General features: G+C 42.9%; 1 protein-coding gene across 15 annotated transcripts in view; it reads right to left on the bottom strand.

Annotated features, from left to right (window-relative positions):
• Positions 1-15493, bottom strand: part of RUNX1T1 (RUNX1 partner transcriptional co-repressor 1) — a 143074-nt gene that overhangs the window by 4049 nt on the left and 123532 nt on the right. For 13 of the 15 annotated variants that reach the window (XM_027818398.3, XM_043539361.1, XM_037892304.2 and 10 more), the window contains one exon: positions 1-53. This exon is cut by the window's left edge and continues 4049 nt beyond it. In XM_027818398.3, the coding sequence (XP_027674199.1) occupies positions 1-53 (53 nt within the window). Of the gene's footprint in view, positions 54-8173; positions 8375-15039; positions 15264-15493 lie in introns of those variants that run through there. The other 2 variants (XM_037892307.2, XM_037892313.2) reach the window with 2 other exon arrangements.

The raw sequence follows: 15493 nt of genomic DNA, 5'->3' as shown, positions 1-15493 counted from the left end.
GTGTTGCAACCGCTGCAGGTTTCACTAGCTTTACGGCCACAGTTCCAGCAGCTCTAGAAGAGGAAGAAGGGGACAACAGAACGTTAATAATTTTGTCCTGAATTTTGTACCAAACACCTTAAACACAATCCATATAATTAATAGAAACTGCTAGTTAAACATTGGCCTAATTAAGGACTACTAGCCTAGCGGTTAATACATAAATACTTCAGATACCTTGGGGTAGATTCAGCCCTGGGGTAACTCCACTGACTTTGGCAGAACTACTCCAGGGATTTTGGCCTTGAGAAATTAGGGCAGACACTAAAAAGGGAATCACTGCTCCAGATGTCAGCTTGTGGCACACAAGCCTCAGGTTTACTTTTGTGTTTATTTAGTCTAACAAATCACTTGAGATTTTCAGCTCTCATCACTATGCTGATTAGCTGTAACTGCCCTAAAATTTCACAATGATTTCTCTACTGGATTTATTTTTTAAAAAAAATTCCCCACAAGAGGGGAAATCAAGTGATTAAAAATGTGAGGGAAGAATATACATCACAGGTAAAACCCCAATCCTGCAAAGACTTAGGCTATGTATATGTATGTGTACAGCACACAACTACCAGCAGTGGGTAGGTTATGTGTAGCTTCAAACCACAGTGAAAAGCTGGCTGCATCCACACTGCTATGTGTAGCAATATGCAGCCATGAAAGGCTCTGCCCAGAGGGAGGCAGTGGGGAGCTACCAGAGCCTTTCTCCACTGCCTCCCGCCATGCCAGAGCCTTTCCCCACTGGCAGAGTCTTTCCCTGTGGAGGGGAAAGACCCCAGCAGCAGGGAGGCAATGGAACAATACACTGCTAAAAACAGCAGTGTCGGCAAAGGAGGCATTGCTTGGGGAAGTAGAGCCCTGTGCATACGCCCAGGGTTCTGGTGTCTCTCTCTGCTACTTGTCTAAGCAGTGCCTCACCATCTATGCTGCTATGTATACTCGTCCTTGGGGTGTGTGCAGTGTATGTAAATCTACGTGCCGCTGTAAGGTGTGTGCAGTGTAGACGCACATGCTTAACTTTGACCAAGTGAGTAGTCCCCCTGGACTCAAATTGGCCCACACACTGCCCCAAGTTAAGGGCATGCCTAAATCTCTGCACAGAGCCTAAGAGGCTGTCACACAGTAGCTCGCAACAGGCCAAAGGCCAAAAACCTTACTCAGTTCCCATCAATTGAGTCAATGGAATTTTTGCCTGGGAAGGACTTCACAATTTGCCCCACTATACTGAACATCACAGCAGCCTGATAGACACAGAGTTTCCTAGCCTCTTATTGTACATCAAGAAAGCAAGACTATACATTTTAAAAATTCCCTCACTTTTCAAATGTCATTGAAAAATATCTCTTTATCAGGAATAAAACCGGACAGAACCACATCCATGAACTCCCTGCTCCGAGTCCTACCCAAAGAGTAGCAACCACAGAATATGCCATTCACTTCCCTACAGTCCCTCGCAATGCCAGCTGGATGCTGGAGCACATCCAACCTACAAGTGATATTCCTAAACTACATAAAAAAAATCCCAATTACAGAACAGAACAAAGACTTAAATCCAAAACAATATTTTAAGGAAATTAAACATTTAATTGGAGTCAAGTGGTTTCTTTAGAAAATATCCTGGTGTTAGTTCTATCCTTTTTTTGGCGCAGGAATATTCTGGCAGATGCAAGAAGAGTAACTGTCTAATACTCACTGGCTCCTTCAGATTGAAATCAGATGTACATGGCATTCTCAATTCAAACTGATTAAACACACAGACTAAACGAGGTAATTACAAATACATGTGCTGGGGACTCTTTTTTTTAATTTGTAAAATTGTTCACATCTTTTAAAACACTTTTTTAAAAAGGTGGAATTACAAACTCACAGAAACAGATGTTTTTGGTAGTTAAACTGTTGGAAATTCAGACTCCGTGTCTGACATCACCTGGTTTTGATTCAGTGTTCATGATCTCAGGTTAATTCTCCTTAGACTCAGTCCAGTTCTGGAGCAGTATGACCACATTACCGCCATTCGGTATGGATAACTTCACTATATTTTTAAATGCATTTTAACTTTTTTTTTAAAACAAGCACACTTTTTTGTCACCACAATGAAAAGCAACTCCAATACAAATGATTTTTGTAATTGTGTGCACAGGAATAAGATGCGTTCAATTCTATCTGGAACGTGCTTGCACAGAGTTACTGCTGAACTTGCAATAACCAGCTTTGTTTGGTTATACTGATTTTTAGAATTGCAGAATTGACTATTCTTGTTCATTCCCTATCCAAAAAAGGGTCCTGATCATTCATGGGAAGACCCTTTAGCCCACATGCAGTACCATTGAAATCAGCAGGGCTCTCTACAGGTGCACAAGTCCCTTTGTGCAGGTTTGATTGCAGTACTGGGTAGATTCATTGTAAAATGTTTTGATGCTGGAAAATATAGCCTCTATATAGTCAAGTTTCTATTCAACAAATAAAAGCCAAGTTTCTAAAAATCCTCTTTTTTGTTTTGAACTTGATGTGCTAGATTCTACCTGAACAGAAGTGCTTGTCCAGTGCTCAATTTGTGCCAGGGCTTGCCAGGGCTCACCTCTAGGCTTGGCAGTTCATAGCCCTGGCACCTCTGGGCTTGCTGCATCAGTTATGAACATTAAAAAATTGCTTGAGTCCCATCACCTCTTTCATTACAAATTAAGCACTGTGCTTGTCTCTTATAAGTCTGCATAGCAGGATGTTACAAACTCTCAAGCTGGAGCCACAATGTCATGATGCAACCAGCTGCCCCAAAATGCATTTTTGTGATAGAAAACAAAGTCACTTACATCTTACGAGTATTTTTTTGAACTGGCTATTTTATTAATTAAATCATCTGAAGTCTCTATAATGCTTTGAACATGTAAAATGCTATATGGGTGCTAGATTTTATTAAAATTTTTAGTCACTCACAGCTCTAAATCAATGCTTTATAAGCTATTACCTCATATGTCCCTACATTGTCTGGTACGTGCTTTTGTCCACTGCATTTATCAGTTACAATTCAACAGGACTTTACAGCTTTAGTCTAATTGTGAGAATAAATGTACATAAGATTCATTTTAAAATTCTTGCACCTGTTTATGTACCAAATTATTATATTTAAAAGTACTAAAGAATAGTCCTTCTGTGTAAATTGGCAACAAGTGTGCATTCGTGAGGATACTTACTTGCATTGCCATATTAGCTGTATTTTGTAGCATACAATCCACTGGTCCCACAAGGACTTCTTTTACAGAATAGTACAGACCTCACCATTGTTATCTGGGAATACACATCAAGGAACCAGTACTATGTCATGCTACAATCCATATGATAACATAATGTGTCTACATGAAATTGAGCAAAGTTTCTGTATTTAAATGAAGCAAACAACGCAGCTATGGATTTTTAATGTGATTTCATCTTTTATACAACCCCTTAAATACTGGCCTAATGTACTGCAACACCAGTTCTTGTTTTGTACTGAGTTCCAGATGTATCCTAATACTGTAAGGACAGGATCATAGAGACCTTAGACTCCTTGTGCACGAGTTAGGCTATACACAGGCCAGATTTTCAGCCTATGTAACTCAATTTAGCTTCATTGACTCCAAGGATGTATTGACTTAATGGAGTTTGGCTGAATGAGGATCTGACCTTGAATCTAACCCACAGGTCCCATTTTCATCTTCCAGAATCACATTCACTACATCAGGGTCGTCCCTAGACATTTGGTGCCCTACGCAGCCTCCCTGAAAAGGGAAGGGCTGGCCCCATGCCTCCGTGAGGGGACAGGAGCAGGCTGGGGGGCGGGGAAACCGCCCTCAAGCACGAGCTGACTGAGTGGAGAGGGCTGGGGCCAGGTCGCTCCACTTCCTGCTGCCCGGTGATTGCAGGGTGGGCCCGACCCCGCACTCATGGGGCAGCGGGAAGTGGAGTGACCCAGCCCCAGCCCACTCCACTCTGCTCCCTGGCTCCCAGCCTTGGGACTTGGGAGGCAGGGGGGAACCGCCCCCCAGCACTCACCAGTGGTGCGGCTGGGAGCTGGTGGAGCGGAGCAGACTGGAGCCGGGTCGCTTCACTTCCCACCGCCCAGTGCGTCCGATCCCTGCAGCAGTCCCCTGGGATGTAGCTCGGGGAAGGGATGGAGTGGGGGCAGGGCTGGGGTGGAACAGGGGTGGGGGCTTTGGGAAAGGGGTGGAGTGGGGTGGGGCTGGGGAAGAGCAGGGGTGGGAAGAGGCAGGACAGGGGCGGAGGCTTTGGGGAAGAGGGGGAGCAGGGGCGGGGGCAGCATTCTGAGCCGGCCAGGGGATCGGTCTGGCTGCTGGAACAGCACGCAGCTGTGTAGGGCACCAGGAAATTTGGGGCAGTTTGGTGCCCCAAATTTCCTGGTGCCCTACGCAGCTGCATAGTTTGCGTATGGGTAAGGACAGCCCTGCACTACATCTCCCGCAACTCACAAGGTGAAACCATTGTTATTCAGAAAGTCTTGGACCAAAGCTTATCCTCTTCCTGGTTCCGATATACTTTATTTTGAAGATTTCTCAGCTTCAAACAGCTTTCATAAAAAGAAGGTACGAGCAATATTATAGGTTGTGACTGCAGCTCATGTGGACATCCATAAGCTACCTTTAATATAATTAGCTTGAGTATTGGAGCAGTGAAGCTTCTGCAGAAGCTCACCTGAAATCCTGGGCAATTACTCACATGGCTAGTTCACACTGAAGCAGCTTCAATGCTACTGGTACCTGAGCTAGCTATATTAAAGCTAGCTTGGGTATGTCTCCACAGGTTGTGTTACACCCAGTGTGTCCATAGTTGCACTGGCATTCATTGTCTTCAGGGGCTCGGTGCATCATCTCTTATTTCTGTAGTGCATAGCTCTAGTAGTGCTTACATAGACAGAACCCTTTCGGATTGAAGTTTGGATGACAGCAATCTTTCTGGCGAGCAAAAGAACTAGTCTGACGTTGCAATGACTCAAAACATTCAACTGCCTATTGAAGATATCAAGCAGGAAAATGAGTCATTACTTAGTTTATAGTCCCAGTTGTCCATCCTGTGCAATTCTAGTTTTCCATGAAGTTCGGTGAGCTATTCCAATGCAGGAATGTGTCAACTTTCTCTCCCACAAATGGTTGCAGAACCCATCAGACTTCCTACTTTTGCTGTTCCATTAGCCCATGTCTTACAGACAAACAATTGTTCCATCACTGTTTAAAATTTGTGAGGATTCCTACTCTCCAAAATCCTTGGCAGAGCATTACTTCAACAGGTACATGCAGCTAATAACTCTGAATTTTTTTTTGTCCTCATCAACAAATGCTGCTCCAGGATCTCCATCTTGGAGATCTCTAGCACTGAGGCTGAATGTTTGCTAACACATTGCATTTGCCAAGACATTTTGCCCTACACTCTTGCCATCACTAGCCATCTTTTAGAAATATTTTCTGTTATTATAGTATTTGCTTTGCTCTTCTACTTCCTGTTGAGACTCAGAAGGGAGCTGGCTCAAAAAAAAAAAAGTATCTTAAGATGTTGAAAGGCGATCTACTTTGAAATGTCTAAATATGGTGCCATACTGTTCAGAGTCACCTTTAACAAAGTTTCTGACGTTCTCCACTTTCCTACGAAAGGCAAGTAATACTGTAGTGTTAATCCTAGTTATGTTAAGAACCCAGATTTCCTGATGTTTCCTGGAGGGAGTAAGAATAGTGCACCTACAGGAGAGTACTGGGAACCCTAACTGCTTGCACTAAAAGTTAATCAATAAAGAGAAAAAAAGAATACGCATGGGTTACTGATTGCACAGTGGTGTTAAAAAAGGCCACGAGCCGGTCCAGCCAAGCAATAAAGGATGTGTACAAATACACTGACGTGTAATTTATTCAGCACCTATCATCATGGGGGATGCTTTTCAAAAGTGCCAGCGTGACCAAGCATTACAAGTCCTATTGATTTTTAATGGGACCTAGGCACTTTTGAAAAGTCCACCCGAGTCCCATTGAAAGTCTATGTGATTTGTGCTCCTAACTCACATAGCCACGATAGGTAGGGATTTTAAAAGTGCCAAAATACACCATAGGGTGACCAGATGTCCCGATTTTATAGGGACAGTGCTATAAAATCTTTTTGGGTCTTTTTCTTATCTAGGCTCCTATTTCCCCACACCCCCTGTCCTGATTTTTCACATTTTGCTGTCTGGTCACCCTAATACACCACCACATGCAAAGCTGTCTCCAAGCTGCAGAAGTCTGGGATTAAGTAACAGGTGATAGCTAAATACTCAGGGTTTACCCAGGGTTTTATTGTTTAGAAATCCAAGTTGTGACCACCACAAATAAAATATGTTAGCATGTGAATATGTTTAGTGTGCAACAGGCATAGAAATCAGGCTGGTGTACATTACCTTTTATGGTTCAAACATGAGTGTGAGTTGTCAAGTTAGATGACACAATCCTGACCAGTCAGCATAGACCTGGCCCCTTTGTGTTCACAAGCATGTCATACAATATCAGGGTTGGAAGGGACCTCAGGAGGTCATTTAGTCCAACCCCCTGCTCAAAGCAGGACCAATCCCCAATTTTTGCCCCAGATCCCTAAATGGCCCCCTCAAGGATTGAACGCACAACCCTGGGTTTAGCAGGCCAATGCTCAAACCACTGAGCTATCCCTCTCCCCTTATATGTCATATAAGTGTAATATTCAGACACACCATAGAACTCGATAATGTAAACAAGCCTTAACCCTACACAATCCTTCAAAGCAGTGTTGGACCAGTTACACATTTTGTTTTATCTAAGCAGCTGTCTGAACAAAGAAAGCATCTGCGTCAACTGGAGTGAACTATCATATCCATGTTTTTTCCCCTTCAGAGTGGTGAAGAACACCGCGAGTGTTAGATTTTTCAGTGGCATTTTATATTGGAGCAGAGACAGATGTTTTAATTTTTTCAATAATCTGGCCAGTAAGTTTACTATGTCTCTTTGCTAAGCTGTTCACCCTTACTATTAAAACTGATTTGCACAACAGTATGTTACAGCCAAAGCAAGCACAGCAGTCATTAAGGAGTAGCTGCTCACATATGTTTTGGTTCTTAGCCAAATCAGCTACTGATGAACGGATCATCCTTTGCCTAGTTTCCTTTTCTGTAATTGTAAGGAAGTAGTAAAGAAATAATTTGTGGTTCTGAAATAGTCATGCTGACAGGTAGGCCTGCTTCTGTCTTTTTGCTTTTAAACATACTATCCCTAAGAGGCTGTGGTTTACTTCTAGCCCAGGATCTGTACAATTCCTTGGAACTCTCCCCATAAAAAAAAAACAACAGATGAGTGCAAGCCAATCTCAAGGTTTATGGAGATCTTCCATTTTAAATACAATATAGGCACTGAAGTAATGGCATTACTCATAAATAAGAACAATTCAAATTAAAGCAAAAAGTGCCATCTGACAGGGAATCTGGTCAGTGGAGAAATAAAAAGGAAATACTACAATGCTGTGTGTCTCACATTTCTCAAAATATTGTGGGCCACTTCTTAAAACTGAGATCCTCTCCTACATCGCACTCCCTCCTCAAACCCTAGTCAGCACTTTCCACAGTGTTTGGTTTCACATGACTAGATCATTCATACTGGACCAGCATTAATGAGAGTACATGACAATAAGCTCACTTTAATGAGATGGGTGGTCCTGACTGGTTACTTCCTCCACATCGTATCTTTGCTGCTTATTACTTCTTCCTCATTGTTGAGGAACTTAACTTTTACTACTGAATCTCCTCTCACTGCCTGCAACTCCCATTGCTTTACTCTCCTCAGCTCATTGTTCAGCTTGATTCTATTCTCTTGCAAAACAGTAGTTTTTCTTGTTTGATTGGTCAAAAAAGCCTCTGGAAACCCTAACAAAGTCCTGGGGTGATTATGACATGCAGTAAAGCCTCAGAGATACCTAACACCAGAGTTACGGACTGACCGGTCAACAAATGTGAAACTGGAAGTAACCAATCAGGCAGCAGCAGAAAGAAAACAACAACAACAACAAAAACCCCAAATACTGTACTCTGCCACGATCTTAAAGGTAGGCACATCTGGGCTGACTATCCGCCTCCCCCCGTCTTCACCCCCTCCTCCACGCGTGGGGCAGCCACTTACATCTAGGAGTAAAGACGCTGGGGCTGCCAGCCCAAGGCAGCTGGCAGAGCAGGAGCAGTGCTGGGGTCTGTTTTCCCCACACACCCCGGGCTGGAAGGGGGACAAGGTTGCACTCCGACCCAGGGAAAGAAGCTGTCTGCAAGGAAGCTGCCCACACTGAGGAGTTTCAGAGTAGCAGTCGTGTTAGTCTGTATTCGCAAAAAGAAAAGGAGTACTTGTGGCACCTTAGAGACTAACAAATTTATTTGAGCATAAGCTTTCGTGAGCTACAGCTCACTTCACTGGATGCATTCAGTGGAAAATACAGTGGGGAGATTTATATACATAGAGAACAATGGGTGTTACCATACACACTGTAATGAGAGTGATCACTTAAGGTGAGATATTACCAGCAGGAGAGCAGGAGGGGGAGGAGGGCGCGGAACCTTTTGTAGTGATAATCAAGGTGGGCTATTTCCAGCAGTTGACAAGAACGTCTGAGTAACACTGGGGAGTGGGGGTGGGGAATAAACATGGGGAAATAGTTTTACTTTGTGTAATGACCCATCCACTCCCAGTCTCTATTCAAGCCAAAGTTAATTGTATCCAGTTTGCAAATTAATTCCAATTCAGCAGTCTCTCATTGGAGCCTGTTTTTGAAGTTTTTTTGTTGAAGAATTGCAACTTTTAGGTCTGTAATCGAGTGACCAAAGAGATTGAAGTGTTCTCCAACTGGTTTTTGAATGTTATAATTCTTGACGTCTGATTTGTGTCCATTTATTCTTTTACGTAGCGACTGTCCAGTTTGGCCAATGTATACGGCAGAGGGGCATTGCTGGCACATGATGGCATATATCACATTGGTAGATGTGCAGCTGAATGAGCCTCTGATAGTGTGGCTGATGTGATTAGGCCCTATGATGGTGTCCCCTGAATAGATATGTGGACACAGTTGGCAACGGGCTTTGTTGCAAGGATAGGTTCCTGGGTTAGTGGTTCTGTTGTGTGGTGTGTGGTTGCTGGTGAGTATTTGCTTCAGGTTGAGGGGCTGTCTGTAAGCACGGACTGGCCTGTCTCCCAGGATCTGTGAGAGTGATGGGTTGTCCTTCAGGATAGGTTGTAGATCCTTGATGATGCGTTGGAGAGGTTTTAGTTGGGGGCTGAAGGTGATGGCTAGTGGCGTTCTGTTATTTTCTTTGTTGGGCCTGTCCTGTAGTAGGTGACTTCTGGGTACTCTCCTGGCTCTGTCAATCTGTTTCTCCACTTCAGCATGTGGGTATAAACATCTTGTAGGTGTTTGTCTCTGTCTGAGGGGTTGGAGCAAATGCGGTTGTATCGTAGAGCTTGGCTGTAGACAATGGATCATGTGGTGTGGTCTGGATGAAATCTGGAGGCATGTAGGTAGGAATAGCGGTCAGTAGGTTTCTGGTATAGGGTGGTGTTTATGTGACCATCGCTTATTAGCACCATAGTGTCCAGGATCTCGTGTGGACTGGTTCAGGCTGAGGTTGATGGTGGGATGGAAATTGTTGAAATCATGGTGGAATTCCTCAAGGGCTTCTTTTCTATGTGTCCGGATGATGAAAATGTCATCAATGTAGCGCAAGTAGAGTAGGGACATCAGGGGACGAGAGCTGAGGAAGCGTTGTTCTAAGTCAGCCATAAAAATGTTGGCATACTGTGGGGCCATGCAGGTACCCATAGCAGTGCCGCTGATTTGAAGGTATACATTGTCCCCAAATGTGAAATAGTTATGGGTGAGGACAAAGTCACAAAATTCAGCCACCAGGTTTGCCATGACATTATCAGGGATACTGTTCCTGATGGGTTGTAGTCCATCTTTGTGTGGAATGTTGGTGTAGAGGGCTTCTACATCCATAGTGGCCAGGATGGTGTTTTCAGGAAGATCACCGATGGATTGTAGTTTCCTCAGGAAGTCAGTGGTGTCTCGAAGATAGCTGGGAGTGCTGGTAGTGTCAGCTGCTGGAACTGGAGCCTGAACTGCACTTTGTTCAGAGTTAATGAACATTTCAGATTTACGGACAACCTCCATTCCCGAGGTGTCTGTAACTCTGAGGTTCTGCTGTATATAGAAAAAGCTATGCCGGGGTAGTTTGCTCCAAGACTTAATACAAATGTTAAAGGTTGTAAAATCAAACACTCAAAAGTTAGCAAATGCCAGTAAGAGACAGAGGTCATGAGATCAAATAGTGTACGATCATGTAATGAAAGACTATCATATTGCATATGCTCTCGGGAACCACAGGTTGTATGAGCAACCTTAAATCTGGCATACCCTAACTTTTGGGATATTTACTTAACAGCCTGAATGTTCTTAGCAAACTGAAAAAACAAATTCCATTGTGTGAAATCATATTGACTCCATTCCCCCCACAACTGGGTCATCAGCAGCATTGGAACCCAGGCAATTGTATCTACAGTGTTGACCTGGCATAGTTTAGTAGCAGGAGTAGGATGTTATCCTCTGTGTGGATCAGGCACCAGAGAGGGATGTGAACCAGACTTTGTTCAGTGACTTGCACAACTATGTGTTTGACAGCGGAGGAATGTAGGGAATCAGGAACTTTAGGCCGTATGCTCTATTCCTGGCTCAGGAAGGGAATGTGCCCAAGTGGTTACAGAGAGCACAGTCAGGTGTGTACATTTTACCATTAAGCATTCATACTGCAGTAGCATCACGTGGCCTCAACCATTGTGCCAGACAATATATAAATGCATTGTAACAAGCCCTTTCTGAAGAAAAGGTGGCTGAGCAGATACAACGTGTGGCTGCCAGCTTAGAAATCTGAGGTCAAATCCTAACTCCACTCCAGTGGTATACAGGGACCGAAAGGAATGCAGCTGCCATTGGGAGAATTTTTCCCAGTTACGGGTAGAGTACAGCTGATTGATGTGGCCCTACACTGATCTCACCCACAGTCTTATAAATACGGTCATGCCAGGAGCAGAATGGGGAGTGGTTAGAGATGTCTGCATTTCAGACTGGTGAAGCCGATGAGCAGCTGAGTAAGGCTACTGTAAACTGGACTAATGTAGGCTGAGGGCTTCATCACCCCTTGACCAGCCTAGAACCAGGAAGGTGCAAAGATGGGTTAAAACCACTTTTGTCCACTCCATTCCTGGGCTGCTCCTTTTGAGTGGCACCTCTGGGCACAGAAAAGAAATTGGCCCCGAGTTTGATTCCCAGCTCTACCAGAAGTGACCTTTTATAACTCTCAGTTACCCCATCTATACAAAGCTGGGAAATTATAGCTGCCAGTGTCTTGAACTAGGGGCATTGAGGCTTTGCTCAATTAAAAATAGAGCCCCGCAAATCCGTGGATATCCGCTTTATATCCGCATCCATGGATGCAGATATCCATGGATCATTTTTGTGGCTCGCAGCTTGGATGCAGATACAAATTTTGTATCCAAGCAGGACTCTGCAGCACACACTCACCCAAATGGAGCGGCTGTCACCCAGCCCTCAGGCTCCAGCTCGTCTCTCTGAATCACACCGCAGCAGCAATATCCTGCTGGGTATTCTGGGAGTTATAGTCCCCAGTTTGCTCGGACAGAGGAGGAAAACTACAGCTCCCAGAAGGGAGTGCGACCGTGTGCTCCTGTCCAGCGAGCAAAGCGCCAATTTAAAGAGGTGCGGTTGTAATTTAAACTAGCGGGTGGCAACAGCAGACACGGCGAGGAGAATAGTTGCATATATTAAAGCTGCTACACCTGCATAGGGGTATCGAAGCCCCCGACTGGGAGGGCGGCACTGCACATGAGGGCCCAGGATTTTAGCCTCCCTTCCTGGAGTGGGGAAGGAGGTATGGCGGAGATAGAGTGGGTGGGTGGTAGGGCAGGAGGTCTCTGGGGAGAAGTGGATGGCAGTTGAGGGTTGGGGGCTTGGCACAGCCTTGCACCACTGGTGCATGGTGACCTGTGGAGCTGTTAGTAGAGACCTGCAAACCCACGGATATCTGCTTTATATCCATGAATATCCACATTCAAGGATTGCGAATATCCACGGATAATTTTTGTGGATTGTGGATCAGATGCAAATTTTGTATCCATGCAGGGCTCTAATTATAAGGGCTGTGAAGTACACAGAATTAACACCAGTTCACCACCAGTTAGTGGAAAGAGCTGTGATTAGAATTTAGTCTCCTCATCTTGTTCACCTTGCCTTCCTGTATGTCTAAAGGGTAGGAGCAACAACAACCTGCTGTCTAGAGATCTGTGCCTAGGAGCATGCTCAGTGCAGTTGGCACACAAGGAGTTGTGTCTGGCTGAAGCATGTACAGTACACATGTAATTTTAGAGATTTTAGCAACATGTCTCTAACAAGTTCTACTGAATATGTAAAGATATAATCCTCAGTAGATTTCTATCTGGTCCAAAACAGGATGGAGTCTCACAGAGAGATCAAAAGATTCCTCTCTGACCCCATAGCAAATTTCAAGTTTTTTCTTTTAACCCTAAAGGGCCTAAATCTTTTCCAAAAAGGAAAAAAAGTTGTTAACATGTTTCAACATGGACAAAACTACCTATTTTCCACTAACCTCATTCTTGGAAATGGCTGAACCATTTTTACGTCACCTTAAAAAAAAAACATTCCAACAAGAGTAAATTTGACTCCAAATGGCTACAGTTTGGTAAAATTACAAGCAACTGAAAACAGAGGCTTATAATGGACAGTGCTAGACTACATAAACTATAAGATAGGTATGGTTCCCGTACACCATTGCAGTAGGGTTAGGATTTGGCCTCAGATCTCTAATTTGGCAGGCACAAATTTCGTCCACTTAGTCACCCTGTCTCCAAAAAGGGACCGTTACTTAGAATGCATTGCCTGAGTGAAGACTGCAGGACCAGGCCACTAGATTTGTTTTTCAAATAGATTTTTAAAATCTGGTCTGATCTTGCCAGTTGACTGGAGATGGGATGAATTTAGAGGCCTGCAAATAATGTTTATTCACAGGCTCCGTGGTAGAATGGATATACTTTTTATCCACATCCCTTTGGAACCAGGCTAAAGGAAAACTTTTAAAATTATATGTCTAGGAAATTAACATCCCAGTAAACAATAGCTCTGGAAATGAAACTATAGTGTTAGATAGAGATGGCTGATCCTATGTTACCACTGCCAGAAGTGCTACCATTCAGGAATGCAGGAGAATTTGCACAAAAATGCCCAGTGTGAATTCCTTTGGATGCACACTTCTTTGGAGGAGAATGGTCTGTGTATATTGGCAGACAACAGGTGTTACATTGATCACTAAACAGATTAACTTTACAATTTCGTCTTAGGCATTTACCTTTGGAATTTCAGCTTTCATAATAGGAATCATTCGCATTTACACATGAAAATGATAGCAGTTTAATGATCATAGCTGTCAGACAATAGGTCAGACAAATACCCTTTATGCGAATATACGAGGGGGAAAATGCCCTTGAATATCTTAGCTACAAAATGCCAATAATTTGAATTTATGTCTCATTTAATTCTGCAATGGAATAGTTAGTACTTAAAGAGTGCCTACACTTCCCTTAGTCTCTCTTTTCCTGAGAAACTTTCAGATGCTGAAAATTAATTCCTTTTGTCTTCTTGTTATTCATCTGTTACATATTATGGAAAAACTCTGGGCATCCAATGCTCCCACAATGGTCTTTCATCTCCAGAGAAGTCTGGTATGAATTAAATTCTTATGCTCCCTCAAATTATGGCTATGTATTGCAGCATGCCACTGATTTATCAGCTTGTGGTTTTTGCCAGTTCTTTCAGCATGGTGCAACTACCTAATCTGAATCTCTTCAACCTAAATCATTCTTCTAGATTACTAGCAAATGCAGTAATTAAAATGCTTTTGCAATAGCGTACATAAATAAACATTCATATATAATGCGATACAACACACCTAATAGTTTGCCAATTCCCTGTGATATAGAACTTGTATAAAAACATGCTTTTCTACATTTTTTTAACATCTCCCAATCAGACCAATAGGTTATGAGAGCAATGTTCTCTGGTTACCATACTTTATTTTGAAATGGCTGTTAAAGTGGATTTCACAAATTTAGCAACAGTTTATAAGGGCATTTTTAATCATGAGTTTCCTTTCCACATGATGTTAATGTTTCTTTCTTCTCTAAATGACATAGGATTTCATTGTATCTAAAACACTTCAGCACTGGCAATAAGTCTATTGTTCTTTCACTCCTGACTTCCTGCTATATATGCTGCCATATGTCCCATACCACAAGAATTCAAAGCTTCCACTATCATGTTCAAGTCTGAATTGAGGTTTACCATGCTCATTCCTATTTTACTCTGTCGCTCTTTCATTCTATTTTTCTCTTGCCAGATGCTGTTTGTCCCGCCCTTCAGCTCACACATAATCTCTGTAGCTGAAATAATAAATTCTAATCAAGGAAACATTCTTGTAACGCTGCATACACATCTTTTTCTTCCAGGAATCTAGTTCTGTGCTGATCATGTCTACACAAACTCCCTCCCTTTGCAAAAAAAAGACCAAAAAACAAACAAAAAAAAGCCTAAATAAATGTCACTTATTTTGGGGACAGTAGAATTTCACTATTTATCATGGGTTTCAGAGTAGCAGCCGTGTTAGTCTGTATTCGCAAAAAGAAAAGGAGTACTAGTGGCACCTTAGAGACTAACAAATTTATTTGAGCATAAGCTTTCATGAGCTACAGCTCACTTCATCGGATGCATTCAGTGGATGTTGCTGTAGCTCACGAAAGCTTATACTCAAATAAATTTGTTAGTCTCTAAGGTGCCACAAGTACTCCTTGTCTTTTTATTATTTATCATTGTTCATTGAATGTTATTTCTACCACCAATTTTAAGTAGATTGTGTTATTTTAAAGTATTTTAATTTTACCCTTAAAGTACATGGAAAATATACAGACTATATTCCCATCACTGCATTGTTCTTATAGTCTCATTCTCCTGCCCCCAATCAATTTAAAGCCATTTCAGACTTTTCTTCTGAAGCAATTGCTGGCCACGGTCGGAAGACAGGATACTGGGCTAGATGGACCTTGGTTCTGATCCAGTATGGTCATTCTTATGTTCTTAGACAAAGATAAACAAAAAAACAAAAAATGAAAAAAACTGAGTATTAATTCTTTATTGCAGGAAGCTGGGTGGGTTCAAACTCTGACAATGAGGCTCCGCTTTGGTATATTTTGGAGTAAACTTTGAGATGACTCCCCTCCTACCAGGGCCGGCTCTAGGTTTTTTGCCGCCCCAAGCAAAAAATTTGCCGCCCCAAGCTCCGAGAGCGCAAAAAAAAAAAAAAAAA

This window comes from Chelonia mydas, chromosome 2, assembly GCF_015237465.2.
Source record: "Chelonia mydas isolate rCheMyd1 chromosome 2, rCheMyd1.pri.v2, whole genome shotgun sequence".
Taxonomy (NCBI): Eukaryota; Metazoa; Chordata; order Testudines; family Cheloniidae; genus Chelonia; species Chelonia mydas.
The sequence above is the reverse complement of the archived record's forward strand: the minus strand, read 5'-3'. Positions and strand labels throughout refer to the sequence as shown.